The following is a 22722-nucleotide window of genomic DNA, read 5'->3' on the forward strand; positions in this document are numbered from 1 at the left end:
CTCATAGATGGAGAGCAGACTACAGTGCTGGGTGGTGGTTATAGAGGGATCGAGCAAAAAAGAAAAAAGAGGAAGAACTCACAGACATGGACAACAGTGTGGTGGGTGGGGGGCATTGGGGAGCGTACAGGTAGAAAGGGTTTGGGGAGGATAAATGGTAATGAAAAAAATACAGTTAAAAAAAACCTATCATCAATATCCCAAATCATGTAAGAGAAGGTCAGGATTAGACACACAATGTATGGACTTTCGATTTCTGCCCTTAATGATGTAATAAAAGGGACTGTTGTCAGGGTCAGGCAGTAAGGAAGGAGGAGGGGTCAGGAAGCCACCAGGCTCAGCTGCAGGTGACCACTCCCACATGTGGCCTTTGCTCAGTAAGTTGATCCCACATTACCTGAGGTCATAAGCCAGGTGTTGAGCCCTAGTGCAGGGAAGTCCTCACTATATCTGAACAAGAGTCAGATGAAAGGAATTGGAGCTGAGCCCCTTGGAGTCTTGGGCCTTCCCTTCATTGTGAATTTACAACTCAACTTTCAGTGACCCTTTCCATTTGGAGAATCATGTCTTTGAGGTCTGGCAAATTTCCTAGAACAATTCTTTAGATTATCTCATGTCTTCCGTGTTTTCTGGGATCCATTCCAGAAACTCCAGCTGTGTTGACCCTGGCCCTCCTGGTTCCATCCCCTGCCTGGTGTGGGATGTCATTTCCATCACCCTGATATGGCTGTGAGCTCCTCATGGGCAGGGCTGGGGAGTGACCCACCACTGCCTTGCCTGTTGCCAACACCAAGTATAAGACAAGCAAGGACCAAAGGGTGGTTTTGAATCAAACCTAAGGGCTGGTTAAGAAGGAGGTAGCTAGACACCACCCCCTGGACTCATATGACCCCTGAGGTCTCACCTTCATCTCCCCAAAATGCAGTGGGTTCTGAACATCATGCGCCTGGATCACACTGAATCCTGTGTCACTGCCTGTGGTCATCACACCCTTGACGGTGACTGTTGCAACCATGTGGTTTGACGAAGTCCAGCTGAAGTTCCCACTCCCACCATGGGCCTAGGGAAAAAATCATTGTCTCATCAGCCCACCTGCCTGGTCTCTGTTTCACACACACACCCACTCACACTCATTCTCTCTCACACACAGGTCAGCATCAAGCCAACATCTGAGTGGAGGCTGCCTCCACCCATCACTTTCTCTACCCCACCTTGTTTCTAGTCCTCACATTCTATAGACCTTGGGGCTAACGTACACATACACACACATTCATGACAGTGGTCCAGAACCCTGGGCACCTCCCAGAGCTCAGGCTCAATAGAAAGACCCTTGGCCAAAGAGCCAGGTGTAGGATGCTGCTTCCCTGACCAGACAACACTCCCGTTCTGCACACACCCCTGCCCACCCTTAGTCATTTGCCCTGAAGTAAAGGACAGTCCTGCAGCTTCCAAGAAAAGGACCATCATCCCAGAACCCAAGAGGGTCAGGAAGATGACATGGCTGGTAGTGGGGACCAGTGACCACACAGGACACCTGGTCACCACTGCCAGAGAAGCAGGGACTGACAGGGACCATGTGGGCCACAAAGGCTTGAGCCACAAAGGAGTCAACCCATGCTGACAAATGCCAGAGGGGCACATGAATATCAAAGACAAAGAACACGTGGTATAAGACAGGGTTGGAGACATTTTCTCTTGAATTTCAAAAGTTCCTCTAAGGATGTTTACACAGCTTTGGGAAAACAATTTTTTACAAAAACAGATGCATATGGAAGTTACGCCTGTATTCCAGGTTTTCTTTTCCTTGCTTTATTTTCTGCTTTTCAGGTTTTTTTCTCATTATTAAAATACGTTACTATGATAGAAACCTCAGAAAATATAGAAAGCATAAAGACTCTCTGGTTTTAAATTCTCTCCAGTCCCTAGAAGGTAATATTAGAAGAAAGAAAAGGGCCAAAAAGTCCTAATCCCATGGAAACACCTGAAGGAGTGCAGCCAGACATAGGGGCTCCCACTTACCTTGATCATGTACTGATAGGCACCTGTCTTTGGTTGCCATGGAAACGTCAAGATGCTGGGATAGAGGGTGATGGGAATGTGAATTTCCACCTCTTGCTGGTTCCACACAGGCACTTGTAACATGTGGACCCCTCCATCCTACAAGAGCATGAGGAGGCCCCACATCACCATGACAACCAAGTTGTCAGCAGTTTTCCCAGTCAAGCAAACCCCTACCCTTCCCTGGGGATCAGCCACAAAGGTAGATTTTGTGGTTATAGGGAGTGGGAAGGAAGACGACACATAACCTGCAGTCTCTCTGTCTCCATGGAGATGGCTTTCCGAGTCAACACGCTTGACTTCATCCTCAGGGACCCCCTAACACGATGGGTGTGGATATCCCCACTTTATGATGGGAAGCTGAGGTGTGGGATGCTAAAGCAACTCATCCAAAGCCTCCAGAGCTACAGTGCAGACTTTGGTAGGAATCACAGTGTGGTTTATAGGCCACTGCTTTCTGCTGCCTCTTATAGGTAGGTCAGTGCAGGGTAGGAAAATGAGAACACTCCTGCCAATGTTCTAATCAGTTAAGAACTGCTCCCACCTAAAACTGACTGGCTTTCTAAATATAGGGGAAAATTAAAAGACTTTGAAGGGCCCACAGCCAAAACAGCCAAAGGGATGCTGGTGGCTCTTGGCTGGTGCATAGCTGGACACAGAGGGCCCAACACTGTTCCCCAGCAAGCATTCCAGCCCCCATTCCAGAAGGTGTAAACTCACCTTTACACGGGTTGGCAGAAGAGGGGCTCTGGCCTGGTGTGGGGACAAGTGACAGAAACAGCCCAAAGCCTGCCCCCCACCCTTGGATATCCTCTGTAAGCCCAGAGAAAGAGGACCCTCAGAGCACCTGTAAGAGCAACACACAGGCCGAGGTTGGGACCCCAACTTCCCAGGGCTCATATGCAGCCCGGATGACATTCTATCTGTGGGGTGGATAAGGGAGATGCCAACTTGCCTGGTCCACCACGGAAGTGAGGGCTGCCTCGATAGTTGTTTGGCCTCTCTTTATTGCCTTGACATGATGGAACGACCCGTTCTGGGAAGAAGAGAGCACCTCGAAGAACTCAGAGGGAAGCACCGTTTCAATGCGGATGTTCTGGAAGGTGAGGCAGAATGGGTAAGAGGTACTTCTCAGACAGCCCAGGAAAGTCAGGACAGAAGCAATGTGACCAGAAAGCAGAAGTTAGGCCAGGCCAGGGTGCCTCTGAGGCTCACAGGCCTCCAAAGGCCAGCAGATAAGCTGGATGAAGCTCTGGAACTGAGCCCTGACCACTCTGGCTTTTGACCCCTCCCGGGCTCCCATCCCTGCATCCCCGATGGTCCTGTGCTCCTGTTGTAGTTATCTGTGTGGCACTCATGGGAGATCAGAGACTACAGTCAGCTTTCTTAGGCCCTGAGGTCCCAACAAGGAAACCACCAAATAAAATAAGAGACATCAAAATTCCTTACAGCTAATTACAGTTGGCAGACACCACTTCGCCATCACCGTGTCCTTGAAACCTGCTGCCTACAGCTTCCTCTCCCTGCCCCAGCCTTGTAGGGAGTGGGCCTGTGGTGTGTAGATGCACAGGTCTACTGGGTCTTGACATGTCCCAGGGATCCCATAACAGTGCCTCCTCTGGACCCGCAGCACCACTAGGAAGTTCCTGAAATCAGCCTGCCTGCATGGGGACCCCTGTCCCTTTGGGGGCACCTCACTGAGCAGCTATTCCAGGAGACACATTCCACCTCGCCACCCCACCAGGACCCTAGGCAGGCACTCACATCTGATGGGTAGACCTTGTTCCCAGATTTGTCGAGCACTTCAATGGTAATTTCATATAGGCGTCCAGTCTCAAGCACCCACCTGTCACCAGGGTGTACTGTGAACCCTATAAAATAGGCAAGTGGCAGTGCCTGACAACTCAGGCCACAGAGGGATACAGGTAAGGAACAGGATGGTGCCAAGTACCATCAGCATGAGAGCTCCACACTGTTTACCTGCAGGCCCCACAACCACCTATCTGGAAGGGCTCAGACCACTTACCTAAAGAGACATAAAACTACTCAACTTAAAGATACTTATAACCACTCACCTGAAAGACCCACTGTAACCTGGAGGGCCCCAAAACCACTACCAAGAAGTGCTGATACCACTCAACTAGAAAGACCTGTAACTGCTTACCAGAAGGGCCCCATAATTTTTCACCTACAGTCTACAACTGCTCACCTGTGTTTCTCCATGGAAAAAGACCAGTTGTTAATTGACTGTGAGATCTAATGCTGGTCAACAGCGCTAAAACCTAAAAACCTGAGCTGATCTCCAAGATTCCCAAGAACTAAACATTAACAATCCCACGTTGACTGCTCAAGACTGAAACTTGATTCTGTCTACAGCAGGTCTCTGCTCAAAATCCATACCGGTGTATATTCTGAACACACAGTAGGCCTACTCTGGATCCATGTGAGTCTACACTCTGATTCCAAAGTGGGTCTATGCTTTGAATCCAGAGTGGGTCAATGTTCTAAATCCACAGTGAATCTATGCTCTGAATCCATAGTAAGTCTATGCCCTGAGTCCACAGAGGTTCTATCCTATAAACCACAATGAATCTATGCTCAGAATCCATAGTGAGTCTACACTCTGAATCCACAGTAGGTCTAAATCCTGAATACAGAGAGTGTCTGCTCTATCTAAGAATCACAATGAATCTATGCTCTGAATATAGAGTAAGACTATGCTCTGAATCCATAGTAGGTATACGTTCTGAGTCTACAATGAGAATACACTGTCATTTCACAGTAGGTCTACACTCTGAATCCACAGTGAGGCTAAGCTAAATGCATATAAGGTTACACTCTCACTCCACAGTGACTACACTCTAATTCACAGAAAATCTACACTCTGAATCCACAATAAACCTAAGCACCAGTCCACAGTGAGGCTACACTCTGAATCCACAGTAGGTCTGTACTCAGAATTCAGTGTTCCTATGCTCTGACTCCACAGTGAGTCTAAACTCTGAATCCACAGGGGATCTAAGCCCTCAAACACAGTGAGGCTATGCTCTGAATCCACAGTAGGTCTACGCTGTAATCCACATTGGGTCTACCCTCTGAGTTTACAGTAAGTTCACATTCTTAATCACAATGGGTCTATGCTCTAATCCACAGTAGGTCCATACTCTGAATACACAGTAAATGTACATTCTAAATTCACAGTGAATCTACACTTTAATCCACAGAAGGTCTACACTCTGAATGCACAGTGAAGCTATGCTCTGAACCCACACTGTGTCTACATTATGAATGCACAGTAGGTTTACATGTGAGGCCTGGCACTGAGCACTCTCTCTGTGTGAGCCTGTACTACTTCCAGGCCTCTTGCTCTGTTCTCATAGGAGAAGCCACACCAGCTGCTTGCTGACCCCTGTGATATCATGTACTTTCTCACCTCCACATCATTACCCAAGTGGTTCCCTGTGCCATGACGACATATCAGCAAAAGAGCAGCTTCCTACAAAAGACCTACCTCAATTATAATCTACCTGAAGCCTTTCTCTGCACTCACATTTATTGACCCTTCCCACTATCCTGCCACCGCCTGCTGTGCTGGTCTCTCCCCACAAAACCAAGCACCAAGGACCCTGTCTTGCTTCTCCTGGAACTCTAGTGGTCAGCAAAGGCCAAACAGATGGAAGGTACCAAAGACACATTTCTGAATAAATGGAGCTCCTAAGACACACGGGGTCATCCTGCCTGCTGTTACCATATTGTCCAAAGAACAATCTGATATGGCAGCATACAGGAGGACCTTGGGGTTTGCTGCATATCAAATGTTGTCTTTTCTGAATCACATTGTTGCACTGAACAGGTGAGTAAATTCAGACCAACAGAAGCATGGCATCAGTGACACAGGGTGTGTTCCAGACATCTCTCAGGTGGTCATCTGTTATTGCAGCTCCCAGGCACTGACTGTGCCCCTCTAGGTCCTCCATGGCTGTGGGTTCCTCCCCTCTCCTCTCAGACAAATGCCTCCCCTTCCTCCCCGAGGAGACATCTACCAGCTGTCATGTTACCTTAGGGGCCCCCCTAACTGAGCAGGCCCCTACCACCGAACATCCATGGCCATGTTCAGGTCTGGACAGAGTGCTGGTATAAAAGCGGGAGACAAAGCCCTTTCCCATTCTACTCATCTCCCTCCCTGGCCACCTGCCATCTGATCCTGTCTAGCCTCTGATTGTTTCTGGGTTCTGACAGGGGAAGGAATGGGGAGCAGCCCTGGCAAGGGCAGGTGAGTGTTGATGGCCCTGGGCCTCCCAGCTGGTAGAGCTGGCCAAAGTGTAGCATTTTCTGGGGGGAACTGTTACTTGTACTTTACTTCTAACTCACATAATCAAACAAAAGCAGCACAGAGGACCCGGAATGCCCACACTCACCCAGGTATCCGGGTTCCACCACATAGACCGTGCTATTAGGTAACCTGGAAGCACCCTGCATAAGAATACCTGAATTCTTCATTAAGGAACAAAACACAAATAGTAAATAAACCAGCTGTCAGACTTCTTCATGGCTATGATGGTATATCAATACATCACATGGGTGGAGGAGGGGAGGAAGACTCCTTGCCTGATGTCAAGTAGGACAGAGGTGTCTGCAGAATTAGAGCTACCTTGTGTTTCCTACATTAGCAAAGGGAGGAGGGATTCTCTACAAAGGACACTGGAGGCCACACAGGGCACACCAACATGTCTGAGACAAAGAGATAAGCCATATGCCGTGTGGAAACAGCCTCAGTCAGGCCCTCAGGTGAGACCACAAACACCACAGGTTCCACAGGCAGGGTAAGATTGCCTGCCCACCACTACCTCCCACCCCTGCAGCCTCTCCAGTGAGTCACCTAGAGAGGTGAGCAACCTTTCAGATTTTCAGACCTGGAGGAGAAATGGCTATTTTGAGCCTAGCCCAGCTTCCGGGAGAAAAATGATATGACTTCCAAACAGCAGATCTGCACACAGAACATGCATATGGAGTGTACACTGGCCTGAGAAAAGGATATTCCTATGTCCGAGGACCAGGTTGCTCTGTCCCAGCTGCACAGCGGTGACCGTTGATGTGTCCTGAGCCAAGACAGCCACAGGCCGGCTTGGGTCTCCAGCGGGGCCCTGGATGTTGTTCTGAAGCTGCAGCTGGTACTGATCTGAAGGCATTGAGAGTTCTGGCCACCCGAATCCCAGACAGCCAGGTGGGAAAGAGAGAGAAGATGGAAACATTAGGAGCCAGTGTGTCAACTGCTCCCGAATCACTGCTACCGGTATAGATGTGTGATGTTTTTTGCACTTAATTTTTTTCAACACTTTAAATTTTAACATTATTTCCACACCTGTGGATAAAGCTGACACTCTCCATTAATTTTCAGAGGCAATCAGTTTTTTTGTGACTCCCGTATGCTACCTTTTAAAATTAAGTACAGTCTTGGACTCGAATTACTGCCTGCTTGTAGAATACATTCTATATCAACATTATACCCTTTTGTACTCATAGGAGAAGTAAATTCTGCTTCCACACTGAGGGGTCCAGAATGGGGGCTCTCTGGGTCTGGGAAACCTCTAGAAGTTTCCAAAAAATCTGCTGGTCCATGATGTCCCACATGGTTTTGTGAGCTGAGTCTAGAATATGCAAAGAATCTTCTCTGTTGCTATCCTGAGCATCCATCAATACTTCCCTGCTCTGAGTCATGTTGTGCAAGAGGCTCGCTCAACTGGGGCCAGGATGAAAAATAACAGGCTGACAGAATCTACCCCCTCCACCAATCTCCCACACCCTGTAGGTCAAGACTATAAGCATTTTAATATAAGTGGCTGCTGCGGACCAGCAGACCAAGATGTGGCTGAACTGTGCTAATGTTCTATGTGCACATCACTCCATTTTGTCCCCCAGCAACCCGTGAAACATCAGGTACTCCTGATGTCCACATCTTGGAGATGAGAGAACTGTGGAAATGAGGATGAGAAGCTTGTGAGTGGTACCAGAGTGGGTGAACAGCAGAGCTGGGACTCAGACCAAAGAGAGCTTGACCACTGACATGCCCTCTCCCCAGCCAGTTCACCGTCACAAAACCCAGTCACCAAGCCCACAGGTGTGGCCCCATTCCAGCCCTCCAGCAAGAACCACTGACAACTTCCCTGCTCAACATGGGAGGAGTTTCAGCTGGAGCAACCTTCAGAATTCTCAGGGATTCTGAGGAGAATTCCAAAAGGGAGAGAACACGCCCATTTCCTGTCTTAGGGCACCTTTTCTGTGTTCTAATTAGTCTCCAAGAACGTGCCCTGGAGCAGAGTGTTCTCAATGTGCGGTCCCTGGACCAGCAGCATCACCTGGACTGCACATAACTGGGCCTGACCCAGGTCTGCTGACTCCAAACCAGGGCGTGGGCCATGTGTGAACAGGCCCTCCAGGTGATTCTGATGAACACTAGGACTGAGAATCATTTCCTTGTCTCTCACTGTGGGGAGTCCAGCCAAGCTGGGCTGTGATTCTTGTAGATCATGTACCCAGTGTTTAAAGTATGGCAGCAGTGAGTCAAGGATACATGTCATAATAAAATAATGCCACTGCTCAGTTAAGCAGCATTACTTTATGCTGCTTTATGAAGCACTAGCCTCCTCCCTTGTTTAAAGTTCTCCAAATGAATAAGGCCCTGTTAGTAAATGAATATACTGACTCTTGAAGGATCTTGCAAAATTCAAATGTAACCACACAGGTGGGGCAAACGTAGGTTTACAGCTATGAGTATGTGGAACACAGAGTTTGTTCCCATATTATTATTTATTAATTATTGTATTATTTGCATACCAACAATTGTAAACCTACTCTGTCTATACAAAACACTAAAATAATGAAAATGAGGAGCTTCTTTGGATCCTTAAATACCTCTTGTAACACAGAACACACTACTTTTCAAAGGCACTGAATATGGAAGGCTTTGCAGATGTTCAGGGTCACTGCCCACAGACAGGGGAAGACTGCTCCTGGGGGTCCCAGACCAGCTGTCGGCAGAGAGTAGATGACCATCCCCAAGGCTGCCCTTACGCTCTTCTTGGAGACATGGTCTCTGACCCCTCCTGACCCTGGCTGACTCCCCAGATATGCTTCTAACTGTCAAGAGTCTCCTGACCCCCCATGTCACAGAGTCCAGGGATAACCAAGCAGCTCCTGAGGTAGATGGGCCTGAGCCCAGGATGGCAGGGAGCTCACTCCACTGCCTCTGACTCCAGCCCCTGCTCATGCAGCCCAGTGTGCTTTAGTTCTGAGCAGCCATGGTTCAAAGATATATTAGGTTCCAAGTCCCTTCCACATTTGGGTCTTTGACACAGGACTCCAGCACACATCCAACCATGCAGTTGGTTTCCCAAACCTCAGCACATTTTATGTCAGTAATTTCCACCATTCCAATTGCTCAGGTTCTTTTCAGATACGAATTCCTTCAGCCAGCATGTCCTTCCCACTTCTGTTCTAATAATTTGGTTACTGTGCCTGCCATGTCTGCAAGTCATCCAAATGCCAACAGGACTGAAAATTGAGGAGAGAGACCTGTGGCCCCCACCAGAAACATTGTCCTGTAAGCAACACAGATAAGCCTCTACAAGCACCAAGAACCCCTCTCCTCCCTCACTGTGGGTCCCTACTTGTGGAGATGTTTATAGAGTCCTCACTGGATTGACCACTTTCCTCCCGCACTGGGCTGTGCATGCTGGGAGGGCAGGGATCTGGGCAACCCTGCTGGCCACTGCACACTCAGCCTCAGCAAAGCACTGGCACAGAGTAGGTGTTCAGTTAAAGGGACTGACAAGAAAGCAAGCAGCCACATAAAGGAAGGGAAATATGGAGGAAAAAAGAAAAATTATATTTTAAGAAAACTGAAATTAAAAAATCATAAAAATTAATGTGGAGTTATAATTATCTGCATGTTAATAGGTCCATGTAACTGTCCTCTAGCCTATAATTTCCCTCTGCAGGATGCTGTGTAAGGCAGGTCCTTGCTGAAATTCATGTCCTCTCTAATGATACTGTTCCCCTGACTTTCCTGGCTAGTAAGCATGTTAAAAATGACGATGATGTAAGTTATATCTCAATGGAAAGAAACCCAATCCATCTTTAAAAATACTGGACAGTGAATTTCCATTTGTATTGCTTGTTCATGTGGACATTTGCTGGCTCAGTTCTCCCAAAGCATCCTTCTGGAATGCACTCAAGCCCCAGGCCTGCCAGTACTTTCACGGCACAGTTTGTTTTTAGAGGAATTTTCCATCTCATTACCCCACTGACGAAAGGGAGGCAACCTGCCCATCTGCTGTCAGGGATCTTTCACGTGCTCTAATTCTTTGACTTGTATGTCAGGTCAGTGACCAAACCCACAACTTTTCTTGATACCTTGGGATGTTTTTCCTCTGGGCCATGATACATGAATTATAACCCTGAATTAATATAGGGTTAGCTCCTAAGAGTCTTTATTAAATCACTGCCATTTAACCATGCTGGTTCTGCCCTCTCCAGCTGGGGCACAGGTCTCAGCCCTTGTCCAGCCCACAAACAGGGGCTGTCCCCACATCGCCCCTGGGAGAACTGCGAAGCCCTGTGTCACCCTTAGCAGTTGTTCTCATTTTCCTTTGGGAGGACAGGGCCATGTGATCCCACAGGAGTAATTAAGGCCAAGGAGCCTGACAGCTTGTGACCCTCAGAGGTTCTATGCCTCAGTTTTCTCGTCTATAAAATGAGGCACTCCTCACAGAGTTAATAAAATCCACCTCACAGAACTGCTGGGTCACAACATGAATGGCACAGCACTTACACAATGCTCAGTCATAGTCAGATATTGCTGCTAATGACTGGGCTTTCCATACTGTCTTCTTCATGTTGCAATGCCACTTCTTGTCAGTGTTCGAGTATAAGCTCATATTTCCATTTTCAAGGAGTCTCTGTTGGTGCCCCAGGGCACTGGGACCAGAGGCCCAAGAACTCCACCTCTGACTGCCTTCCCTTCTAAAGTCTCAGAAAGCCAAGGCCAGGACTGTCCCTGTGTGTTTAAGATCTGCTTCCCTAAGGTCTGGGGTAAACATGGGCTCTGGCTAGGACTGCCAGCGAGCTTCCTGTGCATCCTGCTTCAACACATCCTCGCTGTTTCCACCTGGACACGTGGCAGAAGAGCTGGATGCTGCCTGCCCAGCATATGTGGACACTCAGGAGCCACCAGCCCAAGGCCCTCCAACTCACACACACACATCGGCGAGAACTAGGCCCAGAGGCAAGAAGGTCCACTTTTGCCTTCTGTGGCCTTCTGAGGGGCAAAAGGCTCTTCCACACAGTCATGACTGACCACACTACTCCTGTCAGTGAAGGGGGCATCCCTTCAACCAAGCTGACTGAAAGCTGAGGCATCTACAGCTTCTTAAACAATACTTTGCCCCACAGGCGTCCAATCTGGCCCTCAGACTGAAGGACCCGAGTGCAACACTCATGTTCCAGAAACCCTTGATGCCCTGTGCTCTGACCATAAAATGTGTAAAGGTTAAACAAAACAATAATAATAATAATTCTTATTAGGATTAGTGCTGCATTAAGAACACTCACCATATGAAATGTGTCACATGTACACGGACAGCACTTCAGAATTTCCAGAACAAATCCACATCCATTAATTCAATTTGTCCTCCCAGCACAAGCAGAAAGGCCTTGAGAGTTCTGATGCAGACACTGAGCCCCCAAAGGGGGGCATGACTTGCAAAGACTGCCCCGCAGTCAGTGGTTAATCAAGGGTAAAACCCAGTCTGATGTAAAGCCCATGGCTCCTGGAATTCTTACAACAATGGCATATATACCCAAAAAGATTGAAAGCAGGGTCTCAAATTGATATTTGCATATCCATGTTCATAGCAGCATTATTCATAGCTAAGAGGTAGAAACAACCCAGGCATCTATCCATGGATGAACAGATAAACAAAATGTGGTGTGTCCATACAACAGAATATTACTCAGCCTTAAAAAGAAAAGAAATCCTCCACATGCTACCATGTGGAGGTACCTACAGGGCATTGTACTACATGAAATAAGCCTGTCACACAATGACAATCACTGTATGATCGCACTTATTTGAAATACTTACAGAATTCATTTCACAGGGAAGGAAAGTAGAATGGTGGCTACAGGGGTGGGGGAGGAGGATGGCAGTTTCAGTCCCACCAGATGAGAAGCGTTCTGAAGACGGACGGTGGTGACGGCTGCACAACAGTGTGAACATACCCGCTGCCTCTGAACTGCACACTTACAAAATGGTTAAGTGGTAAGTGTCATATGATGTATGTTGTACCTGACTCAGTGACTTACCTGTAATCTTTCCTTGCCTGATCTTCTGCACTTTGTAGCGAATGGAGGTTCCCACCATCAGGTAAACATCATAAGCTGGGTTCAGAAGGATGTTCTCCAAAATCAGCAGCCTGACCTCTGCAGGGTGGACATTCTTGGCATAAAGAAAAGCACAGAAAAAGTGAGGAGGGGTGGAGGAACAGGAATGGGGGTGTGGGCAAGGGAAAGGGAATCATTAGAACTTTTTACTATGTTCATGTGGGTATAGGACATTTAGGGGTAAAAACACAAGGCAACACCTTCAGACCCCAAAGCCCCAGGGTAGCTGTGCATGTATGGCAGGCATGCATCCACTGGTCACTTTAAGTGTGTTATAGGTCAGTTAACAATAATTAAACAGAAAGAAAAATGAGGAGCCAGGAGTGATATCTATGAATACTGTGGTCACCAGGGGCTCAGGGGGTCTCCCCAAAGAAGTCCTAAAGGCCAGCAAGGTTGGGAAACCTCAGGCAAACCTGGAAAGGGAGAGGTGTGTGTCCCTGTGACCACCAGTCCCTGCTTCCTGGCCCCTCCCTGCCCACCTCTCATCTCTCCCTCTGCACTGAGACCTCCTCATCAGAGACCTGAAGTGGGGGAAAGACTGCCTGTACAGACTCCAGTGCACCTTCATCACCAGGTTCTGTAGAGCCTGCTCCTTTTACTGCATCAAACCACCCCACTGCTCTGCAAGCTGGAGAAAACTGATCACAAAGCAAATGATCCCCGTCCACAGATGTGCAGACCCACTTTCTCTGGTGGAGTGTGGTCGATGACCACCCAGTGAATACTGACCAGCTCTCCATCTATTCATAAATTATTTGGGTTCTCCTTTAACCTGGTTGTAACATCTTACAGGTTTCCTGGCTTAACAATAAGTTAAATAATATCTTTAACTCACTAAAAAAGAAAAAAAATACACAGAGCCCCTACGTTGGGCCAGTCTCTATGGTGAGCACTTTCCAGCAAGGCAGGCAAGGAAGCCATGGCCCTTGTCCAGCCCTGCACCCCACTCAGGGGCCCAGAATCCTAAGAAGCAAACTGTCTCCATATACTAACTCCAGAGGGCTGTAGGGTCAGCCCTGAGACATGGCACCTCCCATGTTTCCAAAACTCTCTGGGACTCCCAAACTACTGGCTAATCCACCAAAGAGACTGAATCTGGAGGTTTCTCTCATCTGACAGTTTAAAAATTAAACAGCACATAACGTACCACAACCTTCCTGCCTGTGTTCCAGGAATCAGGCAAACAAAAGGAAGAGCTCAGGTTTGCAGTTCAAAAGAAGGCATGGTCAGGGTGGACATCTGGCCACAAGAACCAGAAAAGAACCAGGACCATGACTAAACCCATTCTTTTCCTCTGCTGTAACCCTCTCAAAAGAGGGCATTGATGGGGAAGTAGATGCTGGTGACATCAGGTTGACACTGGGGGTGAAGGGAGGCTGAGGAGCACCAGCCCCCCACAAATGGGACCCCCTGTATTAGGGCCAATGCTGGGAGCAGGAAGAGACAGCATGGAGGGCACCTCAGGATTGTTCACAGAGCCCCAGATGTGTGATGTGTCCCTATACTGGGACAGTGGAGTAGTTGTTGGAAATAACCCAGTGAAAATCCCACTGCTCCTGAACCTCCCTCAAAACTAAGAATAGAACAAATGCTTTGTGACTCTAGATGGTACACTCAGGTGCCCCAACCATCTTGGTAAGCTATGGCCCCCCAAAATAAAACCAAACAAACGAAAACATGGAATCACACCCTGAAGTCCCCCTTTCATGAATAGTGAAACTTTCTCGGTAGGGGACCTCATTTACACTATTTAATGTGTGCATGGTTCTACCCAGGAAGCCCGGCATCCCCCAGGACCCAGGGCCTACCTTGTACACAGCCTCCTGGATGCGCGCCTTGAGCTTAGAGCTCCCAGTCTTCATCCCTGACACCAGGATGGTGTCCCCCTGCTTGGACGCCTTCTCCATCTCCAATATGTAGGAAGGAGGTATGTACGTAGACTCCGAGAATGGGAGGATTCTGGAAGAGCACATGTCATCAGACCTGATGTGTGGGACTAAGAACGAAAGAACCTAGCATATTCATTATCTATCAGGACCTCCGGGTGGGTGCCAGACGCTGAAATAACTGGTGTTGCCCCAGTTGATGCTGCTTAGAAATGTGTCCCGGAAACTTCCTACATGAGAACTGCCTCCTTGTGAAAGTGCAGATTCTTGGCCTCTGATCCAGGCCTTTATCTGCATGAAGCCTGGCAGCCTGCATTTTATCAAAATCTACACATGATAATGACAAATGCTGAAATTTCAGAATCACGCACTTAGAAATGTTTTACTCTTATAGATGTGAAAGATGAGGCCCATGGAAACTAAGAAATAGGCCCCAGACTACCCACTCAGCTGGGGTGGTGTCAAAAATGCCCACCAGGCTCCCCAGGGCCACCTGCCATGTTCCAGCCCACCCCTGGGCTGGCTCCTGCCTCTGGGGAATGAGTCTCAATGACCAACCTCCAAGCACCTGGGCAAGGGAACCACATCACATTTTATTCTTCCTGGGGATAGGCTGTGGGGAGAAGCCCCAGGCAGGGAGAGAAATCAAGATGTGTGGGGCCTTTTAAGAGTGTGTGTTGGCAAGCACAGCTAGTTTGAGGGACCCTTTTGAAACAGTTTCTTACTTGCAGCCTATGACTTACAAATTACAAGAGCCATCCACTAGACATGCTTTCATTCTCCCCAAGGTCTGTTGGGTACTGTATTGCAATGGTTTATCTCCTTTTCCTATCTTTCTAGTTGTCATATGCTGAGTTTAATGAAAATCCAATGCACCTGGGATTTGTGTTGACAGCTGGCTCAGATTCAGAGTGACTGGAAGCTCAGGGGCCTGTCATGGCAGGAAGCGGGCCTGATGGTGCAGAAAGGGGCAGGGAACCAGCATCCCCTGAATATCTAGTGTGTTTCAGACCCAGAAAGGGCTCTGAACACAGTCCATGTGCTGACCACATGGCCACCCTGAGGAAACACAGCAATTACTTCTGTGTGATAGAAGAGGAAGCTGATGCCCAGATGGATTACATTTCTTGACTAGGGCCACAGGCAGGAAGGGATGAGGCCTGGACTGGAATCCAGATCTCTTTGACAAAGCCCACGTTCCTGCCTTTATGAGACACCAGCAATTCCAGGGCTCTTCCAAGAAACACAGATGGAAGCCTGAGCCCCATAAAGAGCTCTGACCCAGGAGGGTGCCTCAGTGCACACAGTGTCAGGACGTGAGGACGTCTGCCAGAGAGATGCTGTGAGCCAAGCCTGGATGTTTCCTACAGCCTTCAGCTGGACTTTTAAAAGTGTAAATACCAGACTCATAACTCCCCACAAAATACTTACTAACTGCAAGGAGATAAGAAAGTGACTTTATAAAGAGGCTCCCTAGGAGATACCCTACCCAAGTGATGACAGTGATGGACCAACAAAATCACAGTAAGATGCAATTAGCATAGGGAATCTCACCTTTGTGATATTCCTGACAAAGATGCAAAGTTTGAATCTAACTGGGAGGGAACATCAGATAAAGCCAGAATGAGAGACCTTCTACAAAAATAACTGGACTATAATCTTCACAAGTGCCAAGGTTCCAAAAGTCAAAGTCCATGACACTGCTCCAGGCTGACGGAGACTGAGTAACGACAGAACAACATATGGGAACTCTGGGCTGGGGTTTGCCACAAAGGATTTTGACTGCTATCCTGTGGAGATGCAGGAAAATGCTCTTCATGGTCATAAATACATATTAAAGTCATCAGGGTGATGGTGCAACAGGCTGACAACCTGCTCTTAAATGGCTTAGGGAACCTACTTTTTGCACTGTACTTGCAAGATGGCTGCAAAACTTTTACAAAATTTTCCTCCCCCTCAAAGGGACTATATTCTTTAAAAGCTTACTTGATAAAGCATGAGGCAATGCAGTATAACAGGGTTAGGTCTGTGCCCACACTGGCCCACAAACCTTGTGGCAGTGATGGATATTCTCCACACCTGCTCTGTCTACGAGACAACCACTACCACACAGTGAATGAGCTGCAAATGCAGCTAATGCATCTCAGGGACTGAGCTCATTATTCTAACCCATTTAAATGCAAATAGCCAGGAGGGGGTGGCAGCTACCATACTGCACAAAGTGAAGATTTATACAGGTCTGAGTTCAAGCCTAGCTCCATAGTTTACCAATCTGAGACAAATGGCTTAAAACTAGGCCTGCATGGCTGTTGGGAGGAGTGACTGAGTCAAGATGAGTCAGGAGTCCATCTGTATCCTGTATCCCTTATGCTGGGAATGCAGCCCCCTGCACCTGTGAAGGGCTGTCACTGCTGCAAGGTCCTCTTAGTCAGAAACTATCTCCCTATTTACTGGCCCCCTGATAGGAGGGCTGCCCTCTGGGACTACACACAACCCTTCTCCCGCACCCCATTACCTGGAACAAGTTTTCTCTTCTGCAAAATACATTCCAGCCTCCTTGACAATTTCCCACAGAACATACCCAGTGGCCTGCAAAAGCACCAAAATTCCTGCACAACTGTGTGGGGAGAAATGTTTTCTCCTAATCCAGTCAGGGGAATGTTGGCCAGCACACTGGGAACCATCCTGGGTCCCACCCCTCGCTGGCAGTGATGATGACCGGGATGAAAGCCCCCAGCCCACTCAGAGTCCAGTGACATCCCCTTCCCTTCACAGGAGAGGCATCTCTCACCGCAATGCATTGTGGGAGTCTGAAAACCGGCTGGCTTCCGTGTCCTTCATGATTGTCCAGTCAAAGACCAGTCCAGCCAGGGTGCTGAATGTGTTCCCTATGAGAGCAGATGGGGAAGGAAGGCAAAAATGCACGAGTTAAGTCCCTGGGGTCAAGAGAAGGGAAAGCGCTTGGCATGATGGCAAAGGAGGCATCGTGCCTCCATTTGGGAGGGGGAAAGTAAGGTTTAAAGGATCAGGGCCACACGTCCATAAGGGGCTGAGCTGGGATGTGAACTCAGGGTTGTCTCAGATGAACACTCATGTCTTTCCACTGCACCTCTGCCTTTGCTAACAGGTTCACTGTAGTGTGTAACACTATCACCTCTGGCACCTGTAAGCACTTTACAGTTTAGACAGCAGCTCCTGAGGCCTGATTCATTTATGCCTCCTACCACCTCCCCATGCAGAATTTCAGGTGAGGGGGCAGAATACCCAACCACCAGGCTTCCCATGACTATTCTTGTCTCTTCACCTGGACACTGAGACTCCCAGGGTCCCAAGGTGGAGAAGACAGAAAGCCATGTGCAGCTGGCCTTGGCTCTGAAGTCATGGCTTGCGTCTGTGCACCTTTGGACAGGGAGTCAGAATAAGCAGAGCCTAGTGGATGACTGGGCAATGATTCTCAGAGGAACGGGGCTCTCAGTCAGTCTTAAACACTTAAACACTCTGTAAAGACATTCTTAGTGTAGCTATTAGCACCTATTATGTGGGGCAGACAGAGCCAGTGACCTTGCAGCCTCAGAGCCAAGTTAATATTGAGGAGGAAAACCCAGGGTCCAGTCTCCATAGGACACACCTTCTCTGTCCTGGTCCAGGGGGCAGCAGAAAAACATTAAGCAATTCAGTTGAACAAACACCTGCCAAATGTCTGCTGGTTCCAAAATCCAGTGTCAAACAGAAAAGTCCAGAAGAATAGAGTCCCTGTTCTGCCCTCCAAGTGTTGTCTGTGCTTGACAACAGTGAGTAAATAATGGAGGGACAGATTTTCCTTGGAAGTCAGGGAGAGGTCCCTGGAGAACAGAATGTCTGGAAGGAAATGCTCAAGGGAACCAGGACTTTTGAAAGCAGAGACAGCAAGGAATGGCGGAAGGTGGTCTGAGCAGAACACACAGTATAAGGAAAGGAGAAGGGAAAAGGAGGGGCATCTCTGCTGTATACGAGGTGTCTGTGGGCTGGAAAATACTATGAAAAATGTCAACTCAGTGCAGGCACTTTGCAGACAGCCTCAGGACAAAAAGATGAACCTCAGTGCTGTGCAGGGACCCTATGCGGCAGGAAACAGGCGATGTGCCGTGGGGGACAAGAGCTCAGGCAACAAAGTCAGACATCCTGAGTTCCACCCCCTACTCTGCCACCTATGAGCTGTGTGACCTTGGGCAAGTTACTTAAGCTCTCTGGGCCTCAGCTTCCTTGTCTATGCAAGCAGCACTGTCCACTGGGAGTAAAGAATTGCACATGTAGAGGGCCTGGCACAGTGCATAGCACACACAGGGTACCTAGCAGTGCTTCTTAAGCCAGAAGCAGAGTCTTTTCTGACAAACACCCACCAATCTAGACAAGATGTATCCCCTCTGAGACTGCTACATCCTCAAAGATTACAAGAGTCAAACTCATCTTCACAATGGAGTCTGTACCCAATAAAAAGGACACAGGCTCAGGGAAAACAGAGAAGAGATCATGGAGGTTCTAATCTAATGATTTCTGGGCAAGAATTATCAACTAGGAAGTGAGACACCCTCCCAGGAAATAATGAGGAAGGGAGTGAACCACCTGCTTACTGCAAAGGTGGGGCCTTAATTTGGGAGATTTATGAATGATCTGGTGTTTGTAAGTCAGCTGGTGAACCTAAATTTCCTATCCTTGAACTGTCCTCATGTGCCACTGAAACCTTAGGAGTGGGAAAGGCAACTGTCACAGGCCACTGGGCATCTGTCCTGCATGGGTAGGCCAGGAACAACCACCTCCCCGCTCCTGACATTGCCAGTAACGGCCTGAGGGAAAGGACGCACAGCTAGGAGAAAAATAATAGTGACTTGAAAATGACTTAACTAGAACAAAAAAGATGAATAGTAACAAGTGTTGGTGAGGACGTGGAAACACTGGAAGCTTCATACACTGTTGGTGAGAATGTAAAATAGTATAGCTGCTGTGGGAAAAAGTCTGGTGGTTTCTCAAAAAAAATAAAATTAAACATAGGCACTGCCCAATGGGCCAGCAATTCTACTCCTAGGACTGTACCCAAGAGGCATTTCCTAGGTATATCTCAAATGGGTGTCACACAAAGACTTGCACACGAATGTTCACAGCAGCACTATTCACAGTAGCCAAAAACATAAAACAACCCAAATGTCCATCAAAAGATAAATGAATAAACCAACTGGTCTGGCCACATAATGGAATATTCTTCAGCCATGAAAAAATGAAGTACTGACACATGCTCAGTAAAAGCCAGTAACAAAAGGCCACGTATTGCCTAACTTTATCCTTACGAAATTGTGGCAGGAGACAGTACAGGATGAACTCTTGAGACTGCGCTGCTGTTGCTGGCCAGAGGCTAGCATGTCCTGGTTGCCAGGCAATACCTTTTAACCCTTAGGTAGTAGCTAGGAATGAGTGGCCAGAGAGGAAATAAAGGCAGGGTCCTCACCATTGCAATCTAACAAAGAACTTAATACAGGAGGCTAAAAGTAAGGCTCACCCATTGACCCAGAAGTCCTGAGCCTAGTTCAATAAGACTGCCAGGAATTCCGAACAACACAAGTAAACTATGATAGTGCTAGGGGGGAAGCCCTTGCAAGTCTGTGTGCATCATCTCCACTAGTTGGGTAAAGGAAACCTTGAGACTGTGTATTCATCCCAAGGCCTAGAAGGGGGAAGGAGAAAGGGATCCACAGTGGAACCCATAAAACAACTTTGGGTAACTGCCTGCCTCCCATCACATATACAAAATGAACAAATACAGCCTGGAGCAAGACAAGGATTCAGGCTAACAGACCCCCCACCCACACTTACGTTTGGGTGGTCACATCTCCCTGGGGGAAGCTGGCACCACCTTTACCTGTCAAGCAATATGTAACTTCTTCACTCCCACCCCACCAACTATATAAGTTGTCAGAACAAAGAACTTGTTCTCTTGGCCTCTTTGCTATTTCACCACATGGGGGGGAGGAAGGGCCTCTGGCCCCTTTTGCTCTTGCTCTCTTATTGCAAAACTGAGCACTAATAAACTGTTTGTATGCCAGCAGACTTCCTGATCTCTAATTCTTTACTGCATTGACAAGAAGAACCAGGGTTTCTCTGGTACAAAATGTCTACAATAAGCAAATCTATATACACAGGAAGTAGATCGGTGGTTGTCAGGGGCTAGAGAAAGGAAAGAATGAGACGTTACTAACGGAGATAGGGCTTCTTTTTCATAGTGATGAAAACTCTACAATTAGTGGTAGTGGTTGCATGATTTTTTGAATATATTAAAAACCACTAAATTATACATTTCAAACAGGTGAATTTCATGATATAAAATAGTGATAAAAATTAAAAAATCTTTTAAAAACATATAACTTTAAAAAATGTGACTTAAGATGGGGAATAGAACAGAGTGGTCAAAAGCATGGATGGGTAAACTAAATTATGGCCCCTGGGACAAATATGGCCACCTGCCAGTTTTTCCAAACAAAGTTTTATTACAGCATAGCCATGCCCATTCATTTATGCATCATCTAAGACTGCTTTAGGGCAACAATGGCAGAACTAAGTAACTGCAGCAGACCATATGGACAGCAAAGCCTAAAATGTTTACTATCTGGCTCTTCACAAAGTTTGCTAACTCCTGGCAAACGGAGTGAACTCTGGGGCCAGGCTGGAGCTCAGACTCTGGATCTGCTAAACACTAACTACATATCTATGTGCTTGTGTGCATGTTCACGTTCACTCTCTGTGCCACAGTCTCATCACCTGGGCACGAAATGAGTTAGAAAATGTAAAGTGTACAGGAGAGTGCCTGGCTCCAACTTTGGTTTTCTGTTCCCAAGAAGACCACATGAATACTCCCTCCCCCTGAGTCCTGCAGATGAGCTCCTATCCCCTCACTGCACAAACCCCTTTCTCAGCTTCCAAATCCCAAATCTGGTACACAGGATCCTGCATCTCACCTCTGTCTGAACTTCACTCTCTTCAAGATAAAATGGCCTTCCCTCCTTTGCACACTCCATATCCTCAAGGCTCAGTCAACCATCATGTCTTCTAAGAAACTGTTCTGCCCTCTGTCCTCCACACCCCACCTGCAACCTTCCCAGGGGTTGGCTCTCCCTAACTCTGTGGTCCATTCACACTTGCCCTCTAGTTTGACTCTAAACAGCACCTACTGAGATGCATGTGGGCATTTATTTACACACAAACCCCTCTCAAAGCTGGAGGCTATGGGAGCAGAGGCCAAGCCCTTCCTTCCCTGGAAGCACCCCCAGGACCTGGCAAAATGCCCAGTAGGTAGAAGGTGGTCAGATGCTACCTGCCTTACTGAGTACCCACTATGCACCATGCAGCACTAAACCCTTTACATGCTTCTTACCAACTCCTTCCAGCCCTCAGGTAATCATCACTATCTCACTTTCTCAGACCAGAAAACAGAGCAGTTAGGCAGCTGACTTTCCATAATGAACACATGGAGGAAGGGAAGATTGGACAGATGCCCCAGAACAATAATTCTGCCCCCTCCAAGGGAAATCTGGTGCTGGTTAGAGATATGTTTCATTGTCACACTTTGGGGAGTTCTGCTAGCATCTAGTGGGTAGAGGCCAGGTATGCTGCTAAACACCCTATAACGCACTGGAGAGCTTTTCACCACAAAGAATCATCTTCCCCCAATGTCAATACTCCCTAGGCTGAGAAACCCTGATCAGAAATTTTTTTAAAAGGAGGGTTTTGGGGCAGGTGTTGAGTGGTCAGGGAAGATTTCAAAGGCAAGGTGAGACTTGGTTTGAATTTGAAGTTTTGGAAGATCCTCCATCTTAAAGGCATCTTTTGCCTGACGTACTTTCTTCAGTAAGAATCTTAACCTACATACTAGATTTATTACAGTGATCACTTCATAAGATATATAAATGTCTATTCAATATGTTGTACAACTAAAACTAATGTTTTTTAATTTTATTTTTAAATTAAAATTTACATTCAGTATTATTTTGTGTTAGTTGCAGGTGTATAGCATAGTGGTTAAACAGTTACATACTTTGCAGTTTTCAGTTTTCTCCTTGATATTTCCACCACCTACCTGGCACCATGCACAGTTACTGCAACATTCCTCACTACATTCTCTTTGCTGTACTTAATATCCTGCGACTACTTTGTAACTGCGAATTTGTACTTCTTAATCCCCTCAGCTTTTTACCCAACCCCCAACCCCCTCCACTTGAAACTAATATAGTATTATATGTGGATTTCCGGCAAGATGGAGGACTAGGTGGACGCACCGGGCCTCCTCACACAACCAAGATTAGAACAACAA

The 22722-nt window shown here is 47.5% G+C and overlaps 1 protein-coding gene and 1 long non-coding RNA gene across 2 annotated transcripts in view; one reads left to right on the plus strand and one right to left on the minus strand.

The window, feature by feature from the left end:
- Nucleotides 1-22722, minus strand: part of NUP210 (nucleoporin 210) — a 117048-nt gene that overhangs the window by 69793 nt on the left and 24533 nt on the right. Inside the window, exons 4-12 of the mRNA XM_028504539.2 lie at nucleotides 17179-17275; nucleotides 14310-14460; nucleotides 12421-12553; nucleotides 7097-7255; nucleotides 6477-6545; nucleotides 3823-3929; nucleotides 3014-3154; nucleotides 2020-2157; nucleotides 905-1060 (exon numbers count right to left, since the gene is read on the minus strand). Coding sequence (XP_028360340.1) covers nucleotides 905-1060; nucleotides 2020-2157; nucleotides 3014-3154; nucleotides 3823-3929; nucleotides 6477-6545; nucleotides 7097-7255; nucleotides 12421-12553; nucleotides 14310-14460; nucleotides 17179-17275 — 1151 coding nt within the window. The remainder of the gene's footprint in view (nucleotides 1-904; nucleotides 1061-2019; nucleotides 2158-3013; nucleotides 3155-3822; nucleotides 3930-6476; nucleotides 6546-7096; nucleotides 7256-12420; nucleotides 12554-14309; nucleotides 14461-17178; nucleotides 17276-22722) is intronic.
- On the plus strand, nucleotides 6368-20396 carry LOC118498920. Its single transcript, XR_004901411.1, has 3 exons — nucleotides 6368-6378; nucleotides 14838-14842; nucleotides 20182-20396. It is a non-coding gene; the product is annotated as an uncharacterized LOC118498920 (long non-coding RNA).

Source organism: Phyllostomus discolor, chromosome 2 (assembly GCF_004126475.2).
Source record: "Phyllostomus discolor isolate MPI-MPIP mPhyDis1 chromosome 2, mPhyDis1.pri.v3, whole genome shotgun sequence".
Classification (NCBI taxonomy): domain Eukaryota; kingdom Metazoa; phylum Chordata; class Mammalia; order Chiroptera; family Phyllostomidae; genus Phyllostomus; species Phyllostomus discolor.